Source organism: Sprattus sprattus (genome assembly GCF_963457725.1).
Source record: "Sprattus sprattus genome assembly, chromosome: 2".
NCBI lineage: Eukaryota > Metazoa > Chordata > Actinopteri > Clupeiformes > Clupeidae > Sprattus > Sprattus sprattus.
The window spans coordinates 44,218,727-44,244,535 of NC_137921.1; the positions used below are offsets into that span (position 1 = coordinate 44,218,727).

General features: G+C 42.8%; 1 protein-coding gene across 1 annotated transcript; it reads left to right on the forward strand.

Moving 5' to 3' along the window:
• Nucleotides 1–1,132: 1,132 nt before the first annotated feature.
• On the forward strand, nucleotides 1,133–23,623 carry myo7ba (myosin VIIBa; the record flags this gene model as incomplete). Its single annotated transcript, XM_080860752.1, has 45 exons — nucleotides 1,133–1,258; nucleotides 1,886–2,070; nucleotides 2,809–2,930; nucleotides 3,220–3,362; nucleotides 3,510–3,623; nucleotides 3,898–4,051; nucleotides 4,145–4,221; nucleotides 4,421–4,540; nucleotides 4,802–4,938; nucleotides 5,156–5,366; nucleotides 7,065–7,200; nucleotides 7,472–7,641; nucleotides 7,757–7,897; nucleotides 8,575–8,733; nucleotides 8,864–8,956; nucleotides 9,149–9,243; nucleotides 9,378–9,462; nucleotides 9,771–9,989; nucleotides 10,417–10,626; nucleotides 11,040–11,252; nucleotides 11,636–11,803; nucleotides 11,987–12,304; nucleotides 12,390–12,553; nucleotides 12,737–12,863; nucleotides 13,207–13,326; nucleotides 13,502–13,675; nucleotides 13,797–14,024; nucleotides 14,245–14,412; nucleotides 14,934–15,051; nucleotides 15,288–15,414; nucleotides 15,692–15,858; nucleotides 16,264–16,445; nucleotides 16,788–16,906; nucleotides 17,012–17,198; nucleotides 17,603–17,745; nucleotides 19,852–20,007; nucleotides 21,060–21,165; nucleotides 21,379–21,492; nucleotides 21,651–21,738; nucleotides 21,891–21,997; nucleotides 22,131–22,316; nucleotides 22,777–22,893; nucleotides 23,008–23,091; nucleotides 23,222–23,341; nucleotides 23,528–23,623. The coding sequence occupies exons 1-45, from the start codon at nucleotides 1,148–1,150 to the stop codon at nucleotides 23,621–23,623; spliced, it is 6,579 nt and encodes a 2,192-aa protein (XP_080716878.1). The 5' UTR covers nucleotides 1,133–1,147.
• Nucleotides 23,624–25,809: the final 2,186 nt, after the last annotated feature.

Genomic DNA, 25,809 nt, shown 5'->3' on the forward strand with positions numbered 1-25,809 from the left:
AGTTTTATATAGAGGTGGGTGGTTATGTTCCACACAGGGATCAAAGTCTGCAGGTAATAAACTGGGTGTTCGGGAATACGCCTGCTTCTCAGCACACTCTGTCGCTGATGTCTGGGTGGAGTGTACACCACCATAAGCCTCACACCAGCCAAAGAGCAGGGAGGGGGTCCTTGTTTAGACCACCTGGTGACAGTATTAACTGCAGGTAAATGATGATGACCTTTGCTTCGTCTTTTGTTGTGTCCACAAAGTATTGTGCTCATGTGCTTATATTAAGAGTTTGGTGAACTCAAAAAAGAGTGATTGATTGAGCTAACTTGTTAGCATGATGATATTGAGGAAAACTTTACTAGGTTTTCAGTAGATGTTTAAAAGAGACTTACATAACTTGACAGTTCAAAAGCTTCAAGAGAAGCTTAGACACTTGAGAATGGTTTCATACCTGAAGAGTATTTCATAATTAATACTAAGTAAAGGCAGTGGTACTTGTGGTTTTTTTTTTTTAACTGTGCTAGGTGTCATACTATTGCCTTATCGGTAGTATGTGGTGTTAAACTACATGTTTTCTTGGTGCAGTTGCATAATATATTAGGATGTGTGATTTGGACCTTCAGCATAAACGGCATAAACTCTTTGTTTCTATGCCTCTATAGAGAGGAGTGACAAAGGACTCAGCCATGGTCATCCTTTCAAAGGTGAGGTGAAATGTAAATGTTGGGCAGTCATAGTTCCATCCTGAATAGAATCCATTCAAATGATATGTTTAATAAAAAATTATCAAATGATATTGTTATGTATCTTTCCGCTGCATACTTTTTATCTACTAAGCATATCTATGAAATACGAGAAATGTCATAAGATATATCACACATAACACTTGATTTCAAACTTCTGTCCTAAGGGAGATTATGTCTGGATCGATTCGGGCAGTGGCGTGCCCATTGGAGCTCAGGTCCAACTTTCTGGAAAGGGGGACCTTCAGCTGCTTGATGATGAGGGAAAGGTAAGCAATGCTAAGCTGCTTAAGTGCTGATGTATAGCATTCACATGCTACCATTCATCCCTGTGTCTTAGTGGGGATTAACTTTACTGTGGGTCTTTACAGGAGCACAAGATTACAAAAAAGCTGGAAAGCTCTCTGAAGACAATGCATCCCACCTCCATTGATGGGGTAGATGACATGATCCGACTGGGTGACCTTAACGAGGCAGGGCTCCTCCGGAACCTTCTGGTGCGACACAGAGAAGGCCACATCTATGTAAGTCAGCCAAGTCTGCACAAGGAATGTTTGTATATCTGAGGACAGAAGATCTGCTTGTGTTGGTTTTGAATTGGTCTCCTAGTGTTTTTTTGAGGTTTGATTATAGTGTTTGTGTATGTTTACCCATGTTCATCTGTGTTGAATGACATTCAGATCATTCCTGAAAGACTTTGCCCCCTGGGTAATCAAAGAAATATCTGTCTCCATAGTAATGAGTTAAGTCCTATCTGAGGAGGAAAATAAATAGCACAGGCTAGAGAATGAGTCACTATAAAGCTTATCATTACAACAGGGATTGCCCTGTAATCAAGAGAGATATACTGGCAGGGATCAGATGAGAGAGGTTTGGAGTTTCATTGGCTTGAACTCCCTCATATAATTTCTTAGTCACCATTGGTTACAGCTGTTAGTCCTGTTAGTCCTGAGGCCTGCTGGTTCCCCTTCAACCTCAAAGTCTTTTTGAAAACTGTAATAGCTCTCGTGCTAGTGTTAATCTGCCATTAACAGACACAACAGTGGCACTATAACAGATGCCATTTATTTCTCTCCCGATGTCTTTTCATCTCTCTCTCTCTTGTACTTTGCCCCTCTTTCTCTCTCTCTCTCTCACCCTCACCCCTTTAGACATACACTGGCTCTATTCTTGTGGCAGTGAACCCGTACCAGGTGTTGCCCCTCTACACGCCAGAACAGGTGCACTCGTACACGGACCGCCGGCTAGGGGAGCTGCCGCCACACGTGTTTGCCGTGGCCGACAGCTGCTTCTTCAACATGCAACGCAGCCACAAGGATCAGTGCTGTGTCATAAGGTCAGCCTTCAACCAGCTTTCAGTAGTAATGTCCTGTCTTTCCTATTGAAGCAGCAGTCTTCCTCAAAGGCAGAGATTGAACATTTTCGGTTCAAAAAGCTGGTTGTGGTTTTGCCATATCCCATGCACTTAAACTAGCTGGATTCTACCTCTGTGCTTATTAGTAAATTCAAGTACTTAACTCCAATAGCTTGAGGATGCTTTTAGCTTTCACCACAAAAAGGCATGTGGAAAATCTCATCTACTAAGTTCTAAAATGACATATTTAGTATAAGTGGTTCCATCCATGTTCTAAGACAACATATAATACACTTGATTTTCCCTGACTCTAACTTACACATAACGGAAGGAATTTGACTTTCTAAATCTGGTGGTGATCCTGGGTTTTGGTTGGGTTGACTAGACCAGCAGCACACCTGACATCAAACCAATATTACAAAAGCCCTCTTGCGCTATCATGTCTGAGGAGCAGAGAAGGACTTGCATGTTATACACACTTTCCTTCTAGTCCATGACAGTAAGCCATGCAAAAGGTGGACTCATCACATTCTTAAAGATGACAAAAAAGGATTACCAATTGTTCATGGCACATTGATTTTTTTTATGAACAATTCCCTATGAAAAAAACCTAATTGGCTTTGGACAATGCAAGGCAAAGGAAAGTATTAATATTAAAAAGCAGCTCACTGCCAGATTAAAATGTGTCTGATACTGATGTCTTTTTCTGTGTGCTTGAAGTGGGGAGTCAGGTGCTGGAAAGACAGAAAGCACCAAGCTGATGCTGCAGTTCTTGGCTGCTGTTAGTGGCCAGCGCTCCTGGATAGAGCAGCAGATTCTGGAGGCAAACCCCATACTAGAAGGTATGACTTTATCCTCATAATCACATTTGTTGTTGTTCAGCTTCTTTTTGTTTCTGCATGAAGGGATTGAATCAGACATTCCAGCCGATCAAAACTGTCTTAGTAACTGTTGAGTTCAAATTCTAAACTTTAAAACGTCAAATTATCAGTGGTCATTTATTGCTCAGTTACTTAACCATAACAAGGAAATGCGTCTCCATCTATATACATATATAGGCAGTTATCTTTTCTGTATTGTTGGGTGTGATAGCATTCTGTTACAGTGTCTCATTACCTGATGTTTCCCCAGCCTTTGGTAATGCAAAGACTGTTCGTAATGATAACTCCAGTCGGTTTGGAAAATACATCAACATCAGCTTTACTAAGGCAGGAGCCATTGAGAGTGCACGTATTGAACAGTACCTGCTGGAGAAGTCCAGAGTCTGTCGACAGGTGAGGGATAGAAATCATTTCCTTATTTTGTTCCTAGAAGCCAAATAATGTCCCTGTCATTCATAGAGATAGGAAAAAGGTTGCAAAACCTCATGACCTTAAATGACAGCATTCCTCCGACTGTACTGACTGGTTATGACTGCTCAGGCTCCGGAGGAGAGGAATTACCACATCTTCTACTGCATGCTGCTGGGAATGTCTGCTGAGCAGAAGAAGATCCTGGCTCTTGGAAGCGCAGCAGAATACAACTACCTGACCATGGTAATATGACAAAATTGTGGCAAAATTGCTGAGACATTGTTCAAACCCATTCCCCTTCTTCATCCTATCAGCTTATGTCTTTTCATTACTGCTGTATACTGTATATGTATTCTCTTTTGTCTCCTGCTGTTATGTTTGATACAAGTTTTTTGTTTTCAATTAGTTTGACACCCTTATGAGAAAGATTTTCATTGCCCTGTGAATAAAAAAATGTAGCATGAATGTAAAAATGCTGTTGTAAGAGTACTGTCATTGGTATGTGTGGTGGTTGCAGGGTAAATGCACTTCCTGTGAGGGGCGAGACGACATAAAAGAGTATGCCCACTTCCGCTCAGCCATGAAGGTCCTCACCTTCACAGAGAACGACTCCTGGGAGATCTCCAAGCTCCTGGCTGCCATCCTGCACCTGGGCAACGTGAACTTTGAAGGTACAGAAATGCCAGTGTCCTGATAGTCCTCTTACGTCTTGCTTAATTCATCAGTCTGATGTTTATTGATATAACTGTTTGTTCATTTTTAAGAAACCATCCTAAATAACATGGAGGGCTGTGACATCCGCTCATCTGTTCATTTCAACATGGTTGCCAAGCTGCTGGAGGTAGTTCACTCATTTATGATGATTCTGACTGCTCTGCTTGTTCAGTGAGCACGAGACAAATGCCTATCACACCCCTTCATTCCCCTCAGTTTTCAAATCCCATATATCTTTCTCAAATCCCCCCTTGGAGCTGATCGGCTGTTCGTCGTAATGTAGGTTATGTTTTCTTAGCGCTGCTCTTTTGACCTTTCTTTACCAGGTTGATACTAAAGCCCTGGATGTGGGGCTGACCCAGAGGTCCTTCATGACCAACAGGGAGAGTGTCTCCAAGCCCCTGACCTCAGAACAGGCCCGGGGTGGCCGAGACGCCTTTCTGAAGGTGAGACATGAGCTGCATAGCATACTGACAGTTGCTTTAGCGATAGCAATCAAGGAATTCCAAATACCACTGAAATAAATTACCAGTTCAGATTAATTGCATTACATTTAATACCTAAAATGAAAGACTTATTGAATAATGTAGAAATTATCCTTTATGTGTCTCTTCAGAAAGTTTTTCTACTAAATTAACTATTATTTACTATTAATTATTAATGTTAAATAATGACTTAGTTTAAATGTAGACCTCCTTGACTTTTAGGCCATCTATGGGAAGATGTTCGTGTGGATTGTGCAGAAGATTAACAGTGTCGTTTTCAAGCCCCCTCCAGAAGATTCAAAATCTCTGTCCATTGGCCTCTTGGACATTTTTGGTTTTGAAAACTTTACGCAGAACAGGTATATAAACACTCATCTTTATTTGACTGGGTCCAGCAATTGATGTGCACTTCTAAATGGGACTGTTGCTGCGACACGTTTTGGGGCGACAACAGAACACAGCTTTGACCACCATGCTCCCTTGTGCTTTGTGTGGATGCCTCTGTATCACTCTGTATATGTGTGTGCACGTGTGTGTGTGTGTGTGTGTGTTTCTGTTTGTGTGGGCTGTTTACAGCTTTGAGCAGCTGTGCATCAACTTTGCCAATGAACAGCTGCAGCAGTTCTTTGTGAAGCACGTCTTCAAGCTTGAGCAGGATGAGTACGCCCGCGAAAACATCATCTGGACACACATTGATTACAACGACAACCAACGCACTCTGGACGTCCTGGCCAACAAATCCCTCAATGTCCTTGCACTGATCGATGAAGAAAGTCATTTCCCAAAGGTTGAGCATCCCAGCTACTCTGCATGACTTTCACACATACACACCTGTGTTAATACATATTATTATATGGCTCTTAAGAATTTTCCAAAAAGTACCGTTGATTTGAATGTGCCATCCCAACGTTCGCCGGTGAATATTTCCTGATATTCACCGCTGCCATTATCTAAAAATAAATCCCTTCAGGACGAAACAACAGCCCTCCGCTGACCTCCAGACAATACATTATCCCTTACTCGTTGTATTTAACACTATATACAGTACTGTGCAAAAGTTTTAGGCAGGTGTGAAAAAATGCTTTGAACTAAGAATGCTTTGAAAAATGTAAACAATAAATGTTTATTTTGTATCCATTTACATGGTAAGACTGAGCACAGCCATAAGACACAACGTAGTTATACTGCATCAGCAGGGTCTCTCCCAGACAATGATTTCAAAGCAGACAGGGGTTTCAAAATGTGCAGTTCAAGCTCTTTTGAAGAAGACGTTGAGGATCGTAGACGCAGTGGTCAGCCAAGGAAACTTAATGCAGCTGATGAAAAACACATTAAGCTTATTTACCTTCGAAATCGGAAGATTTCAAGCAGTGGCATCAGCTCAGAACTGGCAGAAACCAGTGGTACCCAGGTACAGACATTTACTGTCTGGGGAAGTCTGGCCAGAAGTGGTCTTCATGGAAGAGTTGCAACCAAAAAGCTCTACCCCGACAAGGAAACAAGGCCAAGTGACTGAACTAAGCACGAAAACATAGAAATGGGGTGCAGAAACATGGCAGAAGGTGCTCTGGACTGATGAGTCAAATTTAGAAATATTTGGCTGTAGAAGAAGGCAGTTTGTTCGCCGAAGGGCTGGAGAGAGGTACAATAATGAGAGTCTGCAGGCAACAGTGAAGCATGGTAGAGGTTCCTTTCCAGTTTGGGGCTGCATTTCTGCAAGTGGAGTTGGAGATTTGGTCAGGATGAATGGTGTCCTCAATGCTGAGAAATACAGGCAGATACTAATCCATCATGCAATACCATCAGGGAGGCGTATGATTGGCACCAAATGTATTCTGCAGCAGGAACATAACCCCAAACATACAGCAAATGTCATTAACAACTATCTTCAGCTTAAAGAAGAACAGAAAGACTTGCAAGTGATGGTATGACCCCCACAGAGCCCTGATCTCTACATCATTGAGTCTGTCTGGGTTTACATGAAGAGACAGAAGAATTTTAGGAAGCCTACATCCACAGAAGATCTGTGGTTAGTTCTCCAAGATGTTTGGAACAATTTACCAGCCGAGTTCCTTCAAAAACTGTGCGCAAGTGTATCTGGAAGAATTGATGCTATTTTGAAGGCAAAGGGTGGTCACACCAAATATTGATTTAATTTAGAATTTTCTTCTGTTCCTTCACTGCATTTTGTTAATTTATGAAGAATTGATGAAAATAAACTGTTAACACTTCCATTTTTGAAAGCATTCTTAGTTTACAGCATTTTTTCACACCTGCCTAAAACTTTTGCACAGTACTGTATATATACATATGATGACTATATACTGACATTTTTATATTGATATTTAAGAAAGACATAACCATATTATGTATGTGTGTTAAATTTGTATTTGTGTAATTTTCTAATGTATGATGTCATATTGTATAGTATGATGCTTTAAATATATCAGACACATTGAAATACAAATTCAATGAATTCACACAGGGCACAGACATCACTCTGCTGAATAAGTTAAACCAAACGCATGGGAAGTCCCAGATCTACCTTCCTCCAAAGAACAACCATGACACACAGTTTGGGATCCAACATTTTGCTGGGGTTGTGTACTACGATTCAAAAGGTAAACCATGACACATTTTACCCAGAATGCTCAGTGGAATGTATCCCTGTTGCATCAGGTGTGTAGTACTGATGTACTGAAATGTAGTGGTAGTACCTCAGTGGTTTTCCAGGTAATGTGACATTCATATCTTTAAAGAGGACATAAATGCATTATTTTCCTGTAAAGTGTACCTATCAACATAAAAGCACAAAACGGCATCACCTACATTACTGTGTGCCCTGAGGATCTTTACGACACGTGATTGATGAGGACTTGTCTGTCTGTTCAGGCTTCCTGGAGAAGAACAGGGATGCTCTGAGCTCCAACCTCATTCAGCTGGTGGAGACGTCAAACAACAAGCTCCTAAAACAGATCTTCCACAACGAAACCTCCAGCACCAACAATGTGAAGAGCTCCGCCAACCCTAAAATGATTATCACTCCCAGCAATTCCTTAAGAGTGAGTTTATATCTCAAGACAGACCCAGTTTATGTTCATTTCAAGAAATTTAATTTCAATATTTCAGTTCTGTGACAAAACAATATTCTCTTCTTGCTGTTCTGCATCTCCACAGCAAATGGCAGACAGTAAGAAGCGAGTTCCAACCCTCAGTGGTCAGTTTCGCCAGTCTCTGGAAGCCCTGATGAAGGCACTGATGGCTTGCCAGCCCTACTTTATCCGCTGCATCAAACCTAACGACTTCAAGAAGCCCATGGTAACACCAGCTGACAGGACCCTATATAACATGCAACAAGCTGTTTTGGTTATAGTGCACACTGACATGTTGAAACATTTTGGACCACCAAACATTCTGGTCGTCTGACCTCATGGTGTCATTTCTAAGCTCATATAAAATTTTAATACAGTTAATATATCAATATATCAATCTCCCTTGACCAAGATTTTATCATTCAACAACTTGCCTGTCAACAAAATAACAAACTGTAGCACTGTGGGCCTGTTTCCTAGACACGGATTGCAATCTTGTCTTTGGCCTGCTGTGGAAAATCTCTATCCAAAATGCAATTTAATGCAATTGAACTCTGTACTTGTAAGGAGCCATAACTCTTGATGTCATCACAAGGATGTGTTCCCCTTTCTCCCACTGGCTGGGAGCCTTTTATGTTGTAATGCCTCTGCACTGGAGCGATCTACAGTCAATTTCTATGTCTAAAATCACACAACAATTCATGAAATGAATTAGAAGACTAAAAAGGATGTCATTTTGGTTAGAGGGATGCCATTATTTTGAGAAACTCAATACAATTATAGAATTATAAATAAATAAATGAGTGGATGCAAGCCAACTGCAAGCAAAGCCAGGAAGAGAGTTCTTCCAGTTGCTCCTACTTGTGTTTGCTGTGTTGTTCTAATGATGTTATTCTGTGGTAGCTGTTTGACAGGGATCTGTGTATGAGACAGCTGCGCTACTCAGGCATGCTGGAGACCATTCGCATCCGTAAGGCCGGCTTCCCCATACGCCACACTTTCCAGGAATTCCTCAACCGGTACCGCGTGCTGCTTAACAGTGCTGTCTGTGACCCCAAAACTGTAAGTAGAACTTTCTCCCTTCTGGTTCATGGTTTGTTTGGTTGCATGTCGTTCATGTTCCAACTACAAACAGTAGCTAAAAAACGTCAGTGCATGACTTTGTGTTTGTGAACTGTATTAATTCCCGCAGGAAAGTGTCAAAGCATGCAGTGAATGGATCTGTCAGAGTGTCTTGACTGGTATGGATGAATGGAAGGTTGGAAAGACCAAGATCTTTCTTAAGGTACGGCAGTTCCGTTTTTTTTCTATTCATAAGTACTCTAACATAGGCTTGTGAAAATGTTTGCATAATAAAGAGGGAATGAACATCACATTTATGGTCATCTTTTTTATTCTTATACATTTCTTCATCTAATGCGCTCTATATCTTCTCATTCGTTCGTTCACACTCATTGATTCATTCCTTCAACCTCAGGACTTCCATGACACTGATCTGGAGCTTGCGAGAGATCAAGCCCTGCACTACAAAGCCCTTGTCATTCAGAGAGTCCTGAGGGGCTTCAAGTTCAGGTGAAAATCCATCATCCATAGTCCCACTGAACCATCATAATCCCAGTCTGAGGCTAATCCCCTCTGTTCCAGACGATCAGTAACCTATAGTAAAATAGTAAAAGGAACATTTTTCTTCTCTTCCTCGTTTACAGAAAGCAGTTCCTGCGGCAGAGGTGTGCTGCTCTGGTACTACAGAAGAACTGGCGGGGGTACAAAGTCCGAAAGCAGTTCAGAGTGGTGAGCGACCATGCTGGAGAGATCTGAAGGCAAACACTGAGCCATCAATCCATTCATTCTTTCACCCATTTTTAGTTTGATCTGATATGTTACTTCATTTCTATCATGTTTGTGGTCATTTTTAGATGTATTAGACACTAGATTTGTATAATGTACTGCTTAGAAAGGCACAGCCATGTACCGGTTATCCGCGTGTCTGAAAAATCAGCCATTAAAAGTGCTGTACACTGCAGTGTATTCTAAAGTGTAGCACCTCATTGTTCAACATATGGTTGTCTCTTAACATATGTATTACATACTTCCAACAGGTGCGTCTAGGCTTTTCGCGGCTGCAGGCAAAGGTGCGTGGCCGCCAGATGCAGGTCAAGTACGAGCGGAAGCGTGCCGCCGGTCTGGTGCTCCAGAAACACATCCGTGGATTTGCCACCCGCCGGGAGTTTAAGCATAAGCGGGCAGCCATCATTGTCCTGCAGGCACACACCCGGGGCATGCTGGCCCGCAAAGCTGTCAAGAAGAGGAAGAGGGATGTACGTGGCTCTTTGTCTCTTATTATGCACGTTATGCTTCTTTCTTGTGTCTTATTTTCATGGGCTGTAGAAGAGGTGGATAATGATATGGCAGATGATTGATATATAAATGTCCTGTGAGACTAACTATAGTAAGTAAGTAAGAAAGTAAGTAAGTAAGTAAGTAAGTAAGTAAGTAAGTAAGTCAGTCAGTAAGTAAGCATGTAAGCAAGTAAGCAAGTAAGCAAGTAAGCAAGTAAGCAAGTATGTATGTATGCTATGTATCTAGCTATGAATCCATCTATCTATATGTTTCTGAACATATACTTTCACATAATGATGGGCAATGCCCTGCTGCCATTTTGTCTCTGAGCTCTGAGTTCTCTTTACTTAAGCCTGGCTTGTTCTCTTTTCCTCACTGTTTGCCGGTTTCCTGTGCTCTGCCCAGGCCTTCCTGTCGGCACAAGAGAGAAGGAACGAGGATCTGGCTGCTAAGGAGAGACAGAAGCGATTGGAGGACATTCTGCGACAAAAGCGCGAGCAAGAGGCGGCCTCCCAATTCGAATCCAGGAATGACCAGGAAATGGTGGATGACATCTTTGGCTTCCTGCCAAGTATGGTGGGAGGGCAAGAGGGCCAGGCCCCTGCAGGATTTGAGGTTAGAGACGTGTGTGTGTCTTTGTGCATGTGTGTGTGTGTGTGTACTAGCCTGCACACAGTATAACTACACACTGTTTAATGTAAGAGAACAGTGTGAGCAGGACTGGGTGTAACATAACAATATGGTCAAATACCTGTAATTGGTGATTGTCAGGGACATAATGCAAGACAGTTTCATCAGAGTTATTCTAGTTTAAGACCATTACATTGAATAGGTTGCTGGCTTTCTTTATGTTTTAATCACAGAGATCTGTAGACACTGTCCAGAATATTTAGTTTGGTAAATCGGGATTTGATATCAGTAGATTTGATTTGATTAAACAGTAGGTAGAACATAGACTTTGTTATCTAGACCGTAGCTTTTGTTGCACTCTTAAGCTCTGCTTGTTATGTCCTTGGTTCTGCTCTCAGGACATTGAGGGACAGCGCACAGCGCTGGAGGAGATTGACCTGGACGAGGCTCCCATGGGGGTGGATATCCCCGATGAGGACTACGATAACCTGGATGAGTACTCCTTCTCCAAGTTCGCCTCCATGGAATTCCAGGGCGCTTCCAGTTCCACACACATCCGCCAGAGGCTGCGCCAGCCACTGCTTTACCATGAAGAGGGGGGGGACGTTCTGGTACATCCCATTTAGACATAGATTGTTGTATATATTTAGCAGATTCAAACCCAGCCTTCAGTACACTAAGGGTGTATATAGCCCCTATGAGTCGGAGTGTACACTGATTGCGGTGTGCTCTGTTATGCCTCTTTGAGAGCCTCGTCGTGGAATAATATTTTGCATGTTATGTCTTTTTGCAAATTATTTTGAAAAACTGTTTTTAAGAATATCTGACTTGGTTGCACACAAATACTTACTTACTAAGTACAAGTTTCTAAGCGTTCTGAGTATTGGTAATTAGGATAAATTCATCAATATCTCATTTTCTCTGCTCATTCTCCCCCTGCTGTCACTTATTCTCTCTCCTTTCTCTTCCCTCCCTGTCTCCTCTGATCTTGTAGGCTGCTAAGACACTGTGGTGGCTTATTCTGAGGTTCATGGGGGATCTCCCAGAGCCTAAGCCTCAGCAGGTCAAGAGAAGAGGGCCCCTGGTTGCCGAAGGTTCACTGCAGACAGATGTAGCCGAAAGACAGAACAGACGCCTTAGTCACATGATCGGCATGAACCAGGTGTGTGTGGGGGGTGCATCTGTGCTCTTATTTTCACCAGTAAAATTATTTAAGAAGGAACTGAGAAGGAATCTTCTTTAACTTGTTTTCTGTTATCTCTGATAGATTGTTTGAACCTAGAGGTCATTTGGGGCTCTATTGAACTGTAATGGATCAATGTGTGGCCATTTTCCCATATCACAGAGAATGGTAAATGCAAGGCTGCGAAAGGTATCAACAGCTCCCGACGAGGCCCAACGCAACAGGAAGGGTTCCACGTTCACCAACCTGCTCTCTCGCGGCCGGAAGACCTCATCAATGCCTGAGGAGGTCGTCCTCGACCGTAAGGGTTCCTCGATTCCAGAGGAGGCCCCTAAGGGCAGAAAGTCGTCCACGTTCGCAGATCTTCTTAGCAAGAACAGAAAGGTCTCCACCATCCCTGGTGATGTGGGCGCAAACAGGAAGACCTCCACCGCACCAAATCCCATGAATCGCCGAAAGCCATCCACCATCTCAGAGGAGGTGAGAATCATGTCAATATTAAGTTGTCATACTAAAAGCTCATTTCAAAACAGTCATTATCTCAAAATGCTGCTTTTCTTTGCAGGCTGAGGATGAATCAGAAGGCACCATCTCCAAGCCACCCACTATGCAGACGCTGAGCGAGGAGGACGTGGGGGTGAGTGAGGGTCCCACCCTGGATCAACCCATGTCATCCTTGGAAAAGCTCCACATCATCGTGGGTTACGGCATCGTCAGACGCGATCTCAGGTACATGGTTACAGGGACTTGCTGTCTCTGCCATTGCTGTAACATGGTATGGACGAAAACAATCGTTGTGGATGACCTGTTTTGTGACGCAATCAATGCAAGGTCAAAGTGTTTGATTTAGTATGTTATAAGGTTTTGATGAATTTTTTCACATTCATAATGACATTTTGAATCTGTACTCAGGGATGAGATCTACTGTCAGATCTGCAAACAGCTGCAGGAGAATGGGAACCGTAGCAGCTTTTTCCGAGGCTGGATCCTGCTGTCCCTGTGTCTGGGCATCTTCCCCCCGACTGAGCGCTTCATCAAGGTCAGCCAAACCACAGAGGTTCTGCTGGAGGCTGAGGTCCTCCATAGCACTGTACTTCAACTATCTGAACTGGCCTGTGGACATCTTTAACCAGTGCATAGAACACAAAGACCCTGATGTCCTACAAATGAGTGAAACTCTCTATTGTATCAGTGTGTTTGTATCATAAACCCCATCAGTCCTAAAGTGCCATTATGACATGTTTTTATAAAACGGTTTGAGACTTGATCCTTTGAGCCTTGTCCTAAAACAAGTTTCTTAATATAAAATGAATCCATGTATATTTGACATGCATTTCAATTTGAGGTAATGCCCTTTTTGACAATGCTCCTTCCTCATGTAGTACCTTCAAAGCTTTATCCGCTCTGGGCCTGTGGGATATGCCCCCTACTGTGCAGAGAGGCTCAGAAGGACCGTGGCCAACGGGGTTCGAGGAGAGCCACCAAGCTGCCTGGAGCTTCAGGTGAGAACCTACAAGGGAGGATCCTGAACAGCACAGAACATTTCAAGTCTATCAAAAGAGTAGCCAACCAGAATTTTCATATGAATACGACCCTCACAGATACCATCACGTGTATAATGTGAAAGGCACATGCGTTGAGATCCAAGGCGGTCACTCACCCCTTGTTCCCCATTAGGCTACCAAAACCAAGAAGCCCATGGGCATTTCAGTCTCCCTCATGGATGGTAACACCATCAGCCTGCCCATAGACTCTGCATCCACATCCCAGGAGATCTGCAAGATGCTCTCCCAGAAAATCAAACTTCACGACATCTTTGGCTTCTCTCTCTATATGGCACTTTACGATAAGGTAAGACTCAAAGGCACACCCGAGAAATACCTGTCATTACCTTGCTATCTACTTGCATTTCAGATAATGATGGAATGAGGTGCTTTAGCAGAGCCACTGAATCTGCCCCTGCTTTCTCTAGGTGTGGTCACTAGGCAACGGGCGTGAACATGTGATGGACGCCATCTCCCAGTGCGAGCAGGAAGTGAAGCGGAAGGGCGGGCAGGAGCAGCACGCCCCCTGGCGCCTCTACTTCCGCAAGGAGATCTTCACCCCCTGGCACGACTGCACCGAGGACGCCATCAGCACAGACCTCATCTACAGACAAATCATCCGTGGCCTCAAGTATGGAGAGTACCGTTGTGATAAGGTAGGGAACATGCTGTATATTAAAGGCTGCTAAGCTTTATTTTGATGACCTCCTGATCTTAAGGAAGGGAAGAAACCCTTTATGATTGAAATAAAGGTCGGACTTAATTTAAACTTAACTTATTTTTAATTGTTAGAGCATTAATACAATAAACATCTTGCTACATGCTGTCATATATACATTTTCCTAGTGATAAACCTACCCTTTGATGCTCTCGTAGGAGGATGATTTAATCCAGCTGGCTGCGAAGCATTTCTATGTGCAGCACGGAACAGATACCAGCATGGAAAATGCCCAGAGAGTGGTGAATGAGTGCATCAAGTCCTCCCTGCTGGAAGCCAAGACAGAGGAGAAGTGGGTCCAGATGGTCAGCGCAGCACATATTGAGGTGAGACATGCCCCACCTTTATAAATACACAAACTTTGTTTGTTTGTTTTCATTTCATTACTATTCTACACTGGATTTTGTAATTGAGACAGTTTATTGGGGCAGAGTTTGTTGTTCTTGGTCTGATTTTGAAATACAGGCTGAAAAATAGTTAATCATTAAAAAAAAATTCCACTGGTGTCCATTCATAGCAACTTTCCCCAAATTGAGGGGGTAGATGAAAGCATTGTAATTAGAGCAGTGTTTAAGCTGCCAACTTTGATCTTTTGGGTCGAACTGTAACTGTAACCGTAACCGCTGTTTATTGAAATTGTTTTACAACAGAAACCCTCCCTTCCAGACACTTCCAAAGAGTGAATCTTTGGCTACCACACAGCTTTGGCGATCTCATCTGTTCATCTTACTGCGCATAAGGGAGAGCTGATAACATCGCCACCAGAGTAGATCATTAACTCGGCCACTTCCTCTGTCGGTTTAATAACACTGAGACTCTGTTCAATGGTGTGTGACATGTTTTACAGGGGCCATATATCAGCTCAAAGAAGAGGGCACCCATTGTGAAAGCAGAGGTGGTGGACTATGCAAAGCAGAAGTGGCCGTTGTTCTTCTCCAGGTTTTTTGAGGTGGTCAGGCTCTCAGGTAAGCTGAACTGATTTACAATATATAGTTGTACAGTTCTTGTGTTCAATATATAGTTGTTCAGTTCTTGTTCTCAATGAAGGAGGAAAGTAATTCACTTTCTATATTCTATACATTTGAAATACTACGACCATATAGGCATTACTAATGCCCAAATGATGGGCATAAAATGGGCACTTAAGTGCAGTTCATTTGTAGAGGATGTGAAGTAAATTGCTTTTCTAATTATTTCACAGGACCAACTCTTCCCAAAAGCAAATTCATCATAGCCATTAACTGGACAGGCATAACCTTCCTGGATGAAAGGGAGAAGAAGTTGCTGCAGCTAACATACCCAGACATCACTGGGGTCAGCACCATGAGGTACAGGTTATGGTGTTTCTTTCCCCCTCTATCTCTTTTTTTTTTCTTCTTCCCAGTCCCTTACCCTGCTCTGTTCCTCATTCTGCCTATTTCTCGTGCTTGTCTAGAAAGATGCCTCCCCAGCCCACCAAACTGAGTGTCAATTGAAGTTCTTTGGAAATAGCAATTGGGTCGTTTTTAGACAATCCTTTCCCTGCGATTCAATGTTCAATAATTACCAATAATCACCTTCCCCCCACCCCCCTACACTCTTTTTTTCCTCTCTCCATTGCTCCAGGGAAGCAAAGGCCTTTGGTCAGTCTCTGGGTCTCCGGACCTTGAAAGGCGATTTTGTGCTGAATGCGATCAGTGCTGCAGACATAGCAGATGTGGTCACCATGTTCCTGGATGGCCTTAGAAAACGCTCAGAGTATGCAGTCACCCTGCAGGAGGTCAGCAAACAAGGTGACCAACAGAGGATTCTTACTTTTTTTTCTTTACTTGCAGTATAGTATGATGCCACATTAACATTTAATGTGTGAGGAGTGGATTCAAATATGTAGAAAAGCCAGCACTTCAATCACAACACTTCTGTTCAAAAGGTCAGAATGTATTGAACTTTAAAAGGGCCTGTTTTAATTTGGACATGTAGGAACCTTAAGAAAGAATGAAACATAAGAGAAAAAAGATTCACATTTAATTAGTTTCATCATCACAAGGTTGACCATATTCATCCGTTTGTATTTCTTTGATTTAACTGTGTTCATATAACATGTCTATCAGGGTGGGTCACACAAAACACAGCACTAAAAGAGCACTGATACATTTACCTGTTGTTCCATCAACCATTTACCGGTCTTGTTCCATCAGAGGATACCACGTTCCTCAGCTTCAAAAAGGGTGAGCTTATCCTCCTCATGAAAGATGATGAGTACTCACCAGACCGGGGATGGTTCAAGGGGAAGAACGAAAGGACGGGCCAGACTGGCGCCGTTCCAGCAGATGCCATCCTGGTTCTGCCCACGCTTACCAAGCCCACTAATGAAGTCATAGTGAGTGTTCCGCTCCTTCTCTTTGACAAGCTTTGACAGACTACGCTTAATTTGTCCTTCTTGTACTGTCCCTGTGGAGAACAAATATGTATTTATCATCTTTATTTCTTAATCAAATACATTTTAATTGTAAAATTAAATTAATTGTTTTTTTAAGTAAATGATGCCTGGGTAGTATATTCCTAGCATGGTTTTGCAACTCAATGTATGTTGTACGGTAAAAATGAATCGTCCGGCTATCTCACCTTATTTGTTCAATGTCAGTCATTCACTGTTGTTACATGTGTGGGTCACCTTCAACCATTATTTGAGTATAAATGTAGACTGTGTTCTTCTGTGCAGAGCTTGATGGCCCTGTCCCCAGATCAGAGGAAGAGTGTTGTTAATGCCACCCTAAGGGGTACCGCCAAAGAGAGATTAGCCCCTGTGACTCTCAAAGAGTACTCATTCCAGTACTTCAGGTAAAGCAGTCTATTACCTACAGTATGTAGTCAGCTCATACAGCTCAGGGAAAGAAAACCCAAACACCAGTGGATGAAACAAACTGTCTGTATCTGTTTGTCCAGGCAACCGACCATGGATGTGAACAAGCAGGTGATGTCTAAGGGCTCAGCCCCTGAAAGGCTATGGGCCAACTCCAGGGCCCCCATCAGGCAGCCTCTGCTCAAGAAACTGATGGGCAACCCAGAGCTCAGTCACTCTGCCTGCCAGGCATTCACTGATATCCTTCTCATATGTGGACATTTAATCCCAGTATCTCAGTCTAGGCCCTCAGCATGCTGTGTATGCATTTGTGTGCATGTCTGCGTATGTTGTTATAAAACATAACATGTAGTATCTATAGGCATGTTTACAGCCTGATTATGGATATTACAGGTGCTTGCGTATGAGTCTATGTATGCATCTACACACAGTTTGTCACACAAATACACAGACACAAGAAAAATACAGCAAAGAGTGCACTTACTAAATATATCTCCAACTATCTCCACTGCGCCTCCACATATGTGATCTGACTTATCAGATAAGACTTATGAGTCTATTAGTTATACGTTTATATATATGTAGTTGTATTCTCTGACCATGTCAGGGATTTCCCAAAGACTAATTTGGAAAAATATCTTCCTTAACCTTTGTGCTGTGCACCTATCCTAAAGTACATGGGCGACTACCCCACCAGACAGGAGCAGAGCCCTCTGGAGCTCACTGACATCGTCTTTGGAGCCGCGACTCAGCTCGAGGACCTGCGGGATGAGATCTACTGCCAGATCATGAAACAGATGACTAGCAACAATAACGGGTACATGTCCATGATCTGTCTGGAACGATAGAAGATCATTGAAGCTGTGAAATGTTTAGTTTTACATTTCCATCTGCGTATTGTGTTGAAATATATGTGCTCACAGTTTTGCATATTTGCATGATAACATAATGCCCATACACGTATATGTAAGTATGTCAATTCATAAAAAGAAAGTAATAAGATGTTTTCAGAAATGTGTTAAAAATCACTGGACTATTAAAGGAAAATTAAGAAGTTTCAGTGTTCATCCAAACAACCACATTAGTTGTAAAGGTGTAACAGGAAGTGACTGGCAAAAATACACATAAAGAAGTCACATGATCAGCACATGACATGAGATGTTAGTCACATGACTACTTGAGACGTCACTTAAGTGTAAAACTGTACCTCGGCACTTTATGGACAAACCAGTTCACCTCACAAGAGGGAGTAGGGGCGCCACTGTAAGTTCCATCTCTCTGGCAAGCATATTTAAGTATCTCAAGTAGTCATATGACTTTAACATCTCTTGTCATGTGATTTCTTTGTGTCTATGAGTTACTTCCTGTCTCACCTTTATAACTGATGGCAGTGTTTTGATGAACATCAAAACGTCTTGTTAATTTTCCTTTAATAATCCAGTAGTTTTATTAATAAATGTTCTCAAACCCAATGCCCATACAGCATGTCAGAACCACATTGATCATATATTAGCAAGGCACTTATATGTTAGTGGGGCCTGACTGCACAATGCAAGGGGTCACCTCTTTATCTCTGACTTCAGTGCTTGTGCGTTGCTCACCCTATTATCCTAGTGACTTAGACACTAAAATCTACATGGTACCTTATGATCCCAAGGCCATAAAGTTAAATGCTGTGCATGTTTTCTGTTGTTTTTCTTATAGAGTCTGTGGCTTAGCATGTGTACCAGTAATCCTAAAGCCACTGGTTTAAGTCCTATCATGCTTAAACTGTCAGGGATAGCGAGAGAGAGAGTGATAACCCAAATGCACGACACAAGAGGCAGGAGTTTAGCAGAAAGCCATGTTTACTTGCTAAAAGAAAATTCATAGTAACCAGATAGGAAACCAAAACACTTGGAGCAAGCTCAGAACTGATCCATGGTGCATGCAGAACACAATCAGAAACAAGACTAGCAAAACAAGACTGAATGCTTATAGAAAAGCTATAATGCAAGGCAAACCAACAAAAAACAAAGGAGACAGGGCATAAATGCACAGACCAATAAACAGAAAGAGAGATGATGCTAGGAACAGGAGGTAACAAAATTAGGTAGGGGTGAGGGGTGGGGCGAGAGTAGACAGGAACAGAACCGAAGCACATGGCACACAAAACAAAAAACACATCATCACTGCATCGAATGGCCAATAGGGCGGCCAGTACTCCCAGTCTCAGCAAGAGTACTGTCAGAAAGACTTATAAGCCCTCACTGCACTGTAATATTAAGCCTCTTTTAAACCAAGCATGTGGTCATTATCATATTTTACTAGAGCATGCTTAGTAATGCAGTTCAAGGTCAATGTTTGTTAACTCTTTCTCACAAGACATAAGCCTTAGAGAGAAAGAAGCTAACTCTTGAAATGATATGGTAGGTGATAAGACTTGAATTATTTTCCCATCAGACAGTATATTCTGGTTTTGCCAAGTAAATGAAGTTGCTCAAGCCATGTAGCTGTGAATTCCCTTCTAACTGTTTGACAGTTTAGCTTGTCTTCAACGGTTTGTGAAAGAGATGACCTCTAACCCTCTTCTGCCCCACTCTCTTCACGTCCCCTAAGAGCTCAGGCTCCCTCTCAGGCACAACACACTGACAACTCAATTACTGGTGCTTACAGTAGCCTACACAGTCTTGACCAGATCAGTGCTTTACGGTACACAATATTTAGACTATTTAACACATACAATAGGCCACACATCCTATACATACGACAACTGTACTATTAAATCGTATCAGCTTCTGCCATTAATCATTTGTTGACATGTTTTCTGCTTGAAATACACGTGTATTATCTACACTCATTGTGTGCACATCTGGACCTTGACTTCTCTTTTTCTTTTTCTCATTTTTATGTCATTCTGTCTCTCTCCACCTCCACCTGTCAGGCACAGCGTGGAGCAGGGTTGGCAGCTCCTGTGGCTGTGCTGTGGGCTGTTCCCCCCCAGTAACATTCTGTTCAAACACGCCCAGCGCTTCTTGGAGTCCCGCCGCATTGAACCAATGGCCCCCGAATGCTTGCAGAGACTGCAGGCCTCACTAAGGTGGGAAGACACAGAATGAGAGGAGAGTAACAATGAATGAATTAATAAATGAATGAACAAATGAATGAATGAAGATGATGAGAAAGGACTAAAGGAAAATGTATTAATATTTCCCCATAACAATAAATAATATAGCAACGATTTTTAAAAAGGCATTGCACACCATAGACATAAATACTGTACAGATGACTTCCTATATGAATACAGAACTGGAAATGAATGAACAAAACAGGAAAGGCAGGATGGAAACTGCTTGATTTTGTATAATTTTTTGCAAGACATTATTTAATACAGTGCCTTTTACAGAAGTTAGGCTACAATGCTTCCGGCATTGACGCAGTCACTCCAGCTTTTAAATAGAACTCTCAAATGGAGTATCCCCGAGAGACCCCTGACTTGATTCCCTCTACTAGAAGCAGTTGTTGTCATGCAGTGCTACTTAAATGGCCTCTGTGCTGCTTGGACATCCCTCCTTCCTGGTGGCATTTCCTTGGTGTCATTGCCCTTTCGCCGCTAGCAGGCGCGTGCCAGGAAACAGTCAGTTTGCTTGATTGATGACGGAGCACATGGTCGTCACAGTTACGGCTCGCATCTGTCTGAGCTGCTGTTTGCACAGTCGCACTACACCTTCCTGTCCTTCAGCGTGCTGTTTAGTTTTTTTTTTTTATTTATTCATTCATTTACAATTCAGCTATATACACTTGATTAGTCTGGGGATTGTTTGTGCACTTGCACAAAAGCATAAGGTGTTAGGTGTGTTCTGTGTCATGATGTTTTTCTTTTTTTCCTGTTTGTTTTTACATTAATTCTTTTTAAAAGATTTTTTTTCTTTTATGTGTGTCTGTGTATGAGGGAGCAACTCAAAGAGTACACACTAAACTAGTCCTCCCCACAGATTACAGTTGTGTGGACTGTACTGGACCTTGTTTGGTTTGTCTGGCCAGGATGTAGATCAGGATTAGTCTGCAGACTCCCGCTCCTGTGCATAGAAACTGAGGTTGTGTCCTCTCTCTCTCTCTCTCCCTCTCTCTCTCTCTCTCTGTCCTGGACAGGGCAGAGCCCAGGAAGCTCCCTCCACACCAGGTAGAGTTGGACGCAATCCAGCAGAACAGCGCCAAAATCTTCCACAAGATCCACTTTCCCAACGACACATCAGAGGTATAATTATTCCTTTAGTAACATACAGTAAAACTCAAACTCCAACATGCAGTGTTGTCAATAAATAAAAAAAATATTCACAGGAAAGATCTGGGTCTGATTCACTTACACTTTGAAAAAGTCCAGCAAGAAGCATTTGGATTTGTAGTTTGGGATGTATGCATGTTTGTGTGAGTGTCTAGAAGTGTCATAGTGTCTCTCTGCCCTGCACAGATCTTTGAGGTGGGCCCCCATACAAGGATCAGGGAACTGACCCTGAGCATTGCTACCAAACTGGAGCTGATGTCTGCAGAAGGCTTTAGCATTTTCGTGAAAACCCCTGACAAGGTGTGTCTCTGTAGTGTGCAGATTCAGGTCACATAAGGTGCAGTTAATTATAGTCTCACAATGTTTGAGACAAGGGTGTGACAGGTTGAGACAGACTTGTGAAGCCATCTTTGTTGATCCCATGAAAAAAAATGTTGTGTGTCTTTGTGTCTGTTTAGGTTCTCAGCTTGAATGAAACCGACTACTTCTTTGACAGCCTGAGAAATATCACAGATTATTCCAAGAAGATGAAGAGGGCCAGAGAAGGTGAGCGTTTAGGACAGTTCCCACTTTAAACTTGAACTGGAGCAAAGGCTGATCATATTTACCTAGTATTATTGTATTGGATGTATTATGTCTGGACTATAATGAGCAATAATTGAGTGTGTGAAATTGTCATGTCATGTGTTTGCTGATAGGAGGACCATTGAATGTGCAGTATATGGTGTTCTTCATGAGGAAGCTGTGGTTCAACGTCATCCCCGGGAGAGACCTGGAGGCTGACCTCATCTTCCATCACGCTCAGGTGTCGTTGTCTGTTCCTACGTTACCCACAATGCCACACAGTCCTGTATCTCATATGCCGAATGCACCATGTTCATTGCTTTTATGTGCCAAAGCAGAAAATACATGCTTGACATGTATGATTGCCCTTGCAGGAACTTCCCAAATACCTGAGGGGCTACCACCATTGCTCCAAGGAGGACATGGTGCACCTGGCTGGCCTGCTGTTTAGGCTGAAGGTTGGTGATGACAAGAGCCAGTTTGTCATGATCCCCAAGATTCTGAAGGAGTTGGTGCCCAACGACATGCTCAAAGCCATGTCTGCTGATGACTGGAAGAAGGTGAGGCCCCATTCCTTGTAGGAATGAAGGCAACAGGGGCCCCATCTCTCCCTTTTGCTTGTTTTGAGCCTCTCCCTCTGCCATTTATTCTCCATCGCTCACAGAGAGCAAGGGAAAGAGCTCAACCTGTGATTGAGGTCATGGTGAGGGCTTAGGAAGTAGTCAGAAGAGGAAGTTTAAGGAATAGTAGAGAGAATTGTGAAGATATGATCAGGAGCTTTAACTGCAATACAGCAATACAGTGCAGGTGATATTCACTCTATAGTGTGTCATTTTCTGAGCAATATATTGACACGATACTCTTCAGATAATTCAGAATGTTTGAAAGATGTCAGCATGTCAAACAACAGCCATTCTTTCCTCTGTGTTCCCTACTGGAAAATAAATCTCCAACATTTATTTAATTTAGTCACGACTTTATAATTTATAGAAGTGTGTTTCCCATACCGTCCCCTTTCAGAACATTGTTGCGTCTTACAACAAGCAAGCTGCCCTGACTGCTGATGACGCTACAGTGGCATTCCTGAAGGTGATCTTCAAATGGACCACATTTGGCTGCGCTTTCTTTGAAGTTAAGGTATGACTCACAGCACAACTGAAGCCAACATGTTTTTTCTTAAAACAAGTGACAAAGCACATAACATTTGACATCATCATCAGCAGCACTAAATATATTTCCTCAACTTTACAGCAAACATCAGAACCCAACTACCCAGATATTGTGAGGCTGGCCATCGGCAAACAGGGCGTCACCATCATGCACCCTAAAACTAAGGTACTGAAAAGCTGTCAAAATATTGTATAGGTTCTGTGAATGAATGTATTATTATTATTATTATTATCTTTTGTACACTTGGTGTGAGACAAGTGTATTTATCTGCAAACTATAAACTGGTTCTCTTCAGGAAATTCTGGCTACACACCCTTACAACAAAATTGCCAACTGGTGTAGCGGCAGCACATACTTCCACATGACGGTGGGCAGCCTAGTGGGGGGTCACAAGCTGCTCTGTGAGACGTCTCTGGTAAGAGGCCCTGCTTCTCTCATTGGCCGAATGCACAGTGTTCTTTGGCCTTCAGGTGCCAAAGTGGAAAAATAATGTACTTTTGTTTTGTTTTACTGTGAATGGAATTTAGTCGAAAATATGAATTATAACCTCTTGACATTTCCTTTTTACTCAACTGATGATTTATTGTTCTGTGTCTTTAAGGGCTATAAAATAGATGACCTCATCACATCATACGTGAACATGTATCTGAGCGAGGCCAAAGCAGCGTCACGGCCACGGAACCAGCGCTTTCGCTAAGGCCAACTGGGACTGATGTTCCTCAGAATGTTCTAACAGATGAATATGCGCACACACACCCATACACATACAGTAACATACAGACTGTTTCGATTATCAGGTTATCAGACTGAGTATCAAGTGCATATGCATTGAGTATCAAATACTTTAATAAGGTGCCAAAATAAATTAACAAATGACAGTGAATTTCAAAATATCCTCAATGAAAAAAAATTCAGAGGTGCTGTCACTGATGGTATCTTTTGCAAGATTTCACTAAGCTATCATAACTTATTTATAACCCAAGTACCACTGTTGTGATCATTAAATTTACCTTTGCATAATCATTACATTTGCTTTAATTGTTTTCTATGTCTGCCAAACTGTGTTCCTTTCTGTCTATGTTTTGAATTGTCAAATTCATGTGAGGGCTTAGGATTCTTCTCAGGCAGTGGGGTTACATTCTAAATGCATTGAATGTTTTCAGTCGTAACAACAAGGAAAATAAACCGTAGTTTTTCCTGTATCATTCCAAGTGACTAAGGTATGACAATCCAATAAATGATTTCGCACATTAAACTGAGCTTGTTGTTGGCCTGTTGAATGTTTGTATTGCGCGTCTGGAGTCATATTTGGCTATGTATAGAGGCATTGTCTAGCTATGCAGACAGTCCCGTTAATACTCAATACTGAAACAACACATATTGCTTAGCAATGAATGTTCATGTTATATTTAAACAACCATGGACATCATCACATGTCTAAACACCAGAAAGAGTGTCTTCTTTCATCGAACAAGTGCACTAAACAACACTTTTCTGCCAGCGGGGCTCTGAAATTGAAAAAGTTTAACAAAACTGGTGTGATACAAAAGCAGCCAGACATCCCAATTAAGAGCTGGCAGTGTGTTTTTGGCCCTCAGCGGTTTTGGGCCTGGAGGAGATAGTGGCTGCATTCAGCTGGGTCTTGTGCCATTAGCATATCGCTCTAGGGCTAGCGTGAGATGGGGAGAAAGGGTCCTGTCTGCGACACACAGCTGTTAGCGTGGCGTATGAAGGATTATAGCCACACACCAGTTCCAAGCCACATCTGTCCGACGTGGGGGGTGGGGGGGCTGTGACTGATTATTTTTGTGGGCCCCATTCCTGGTAGGGTTGAAAGCAACAAGGGCCCCTTCTCTCCCTTTTGCTTGTTTTGAGCCTCTCCCTCTGTCATTTATTCTCCATCTTTCACAAACATCTCCGCTAGTTTTATAAGATCTGGTTTTGCTAATGAAACTGCTATTGCTATTGAAACTGATCAAGACTATTATGTGGTAAGGCTGTGATGGAGGGTGGAGTAACTGTACTTGGTGTATTTCTAGCTGTTTAGAGAAGGAATATTCTAATAATAAATACTTGATCTCTTCATTCTCCCTCTGTGTGTATCACTTCATCTTTCTTTCTTCTCTCTTTCTATGTTATCCTGTATTTTTGGAGCCTCTCTCTGTTTTTCCCTTTCTCCTTATCTTTGACTCATCTTTCCTGCTTTCATTATCTTTCTCTCTAAAGAGACAGCACAGAGGCGGCTCTGTCTGTTGAGCAGACCCTCCCCACAAAGAGAATCAGAGCCTTTTTTCAAAAACGACCCCTATTAACTACACAGTCCATCATCTATGTATTGATATGGGAACGAGGGTAGGGGGTGACAGAGGCATGGGGCGGAGTAAATGTCGTAAAGGTCTTTTGGTCCACCACTAAGGGGCCGTTGTCATGGCACCCCACCAGGCAATCCATTGCAGGCCAGACACGGCATTCTTTTCCTCTCCTCCGAGCACCATTGTGGAGCGCACAAGTGGCCCTCAGAGCTGAAGAGAGTGAGGGAGCGGCAGGGGGAGTGGGCGGGGTCAGGGGTCAGCGTCACAGACTCCCTGTTGGGACCCGCTCTCTTTTTGTAATCAAATTTGTCGGGAGATACAAAAAGAGCCACAGTCTCATTCCTCCTGGGAAACATCCTGTTGTCCCTGAGGCGCCCTGGTCCCTGTCAGCGTCCTGCCCTGCCCTGCCCAGCCCAGCCCAGCCCAGCCCAGCCCAGCCCAGCCCAGCCCAGCCCAGCCCAGCCCAGCCCAGCTCTGCTCTCTGAGCAGCTCTGGGAGAGGCCCCTGAAGGACTTAGGCACCCAGTTCACTTGAGGGGAGGGAGAGAGAGGAAGGCAAGCTACAGGCTGCT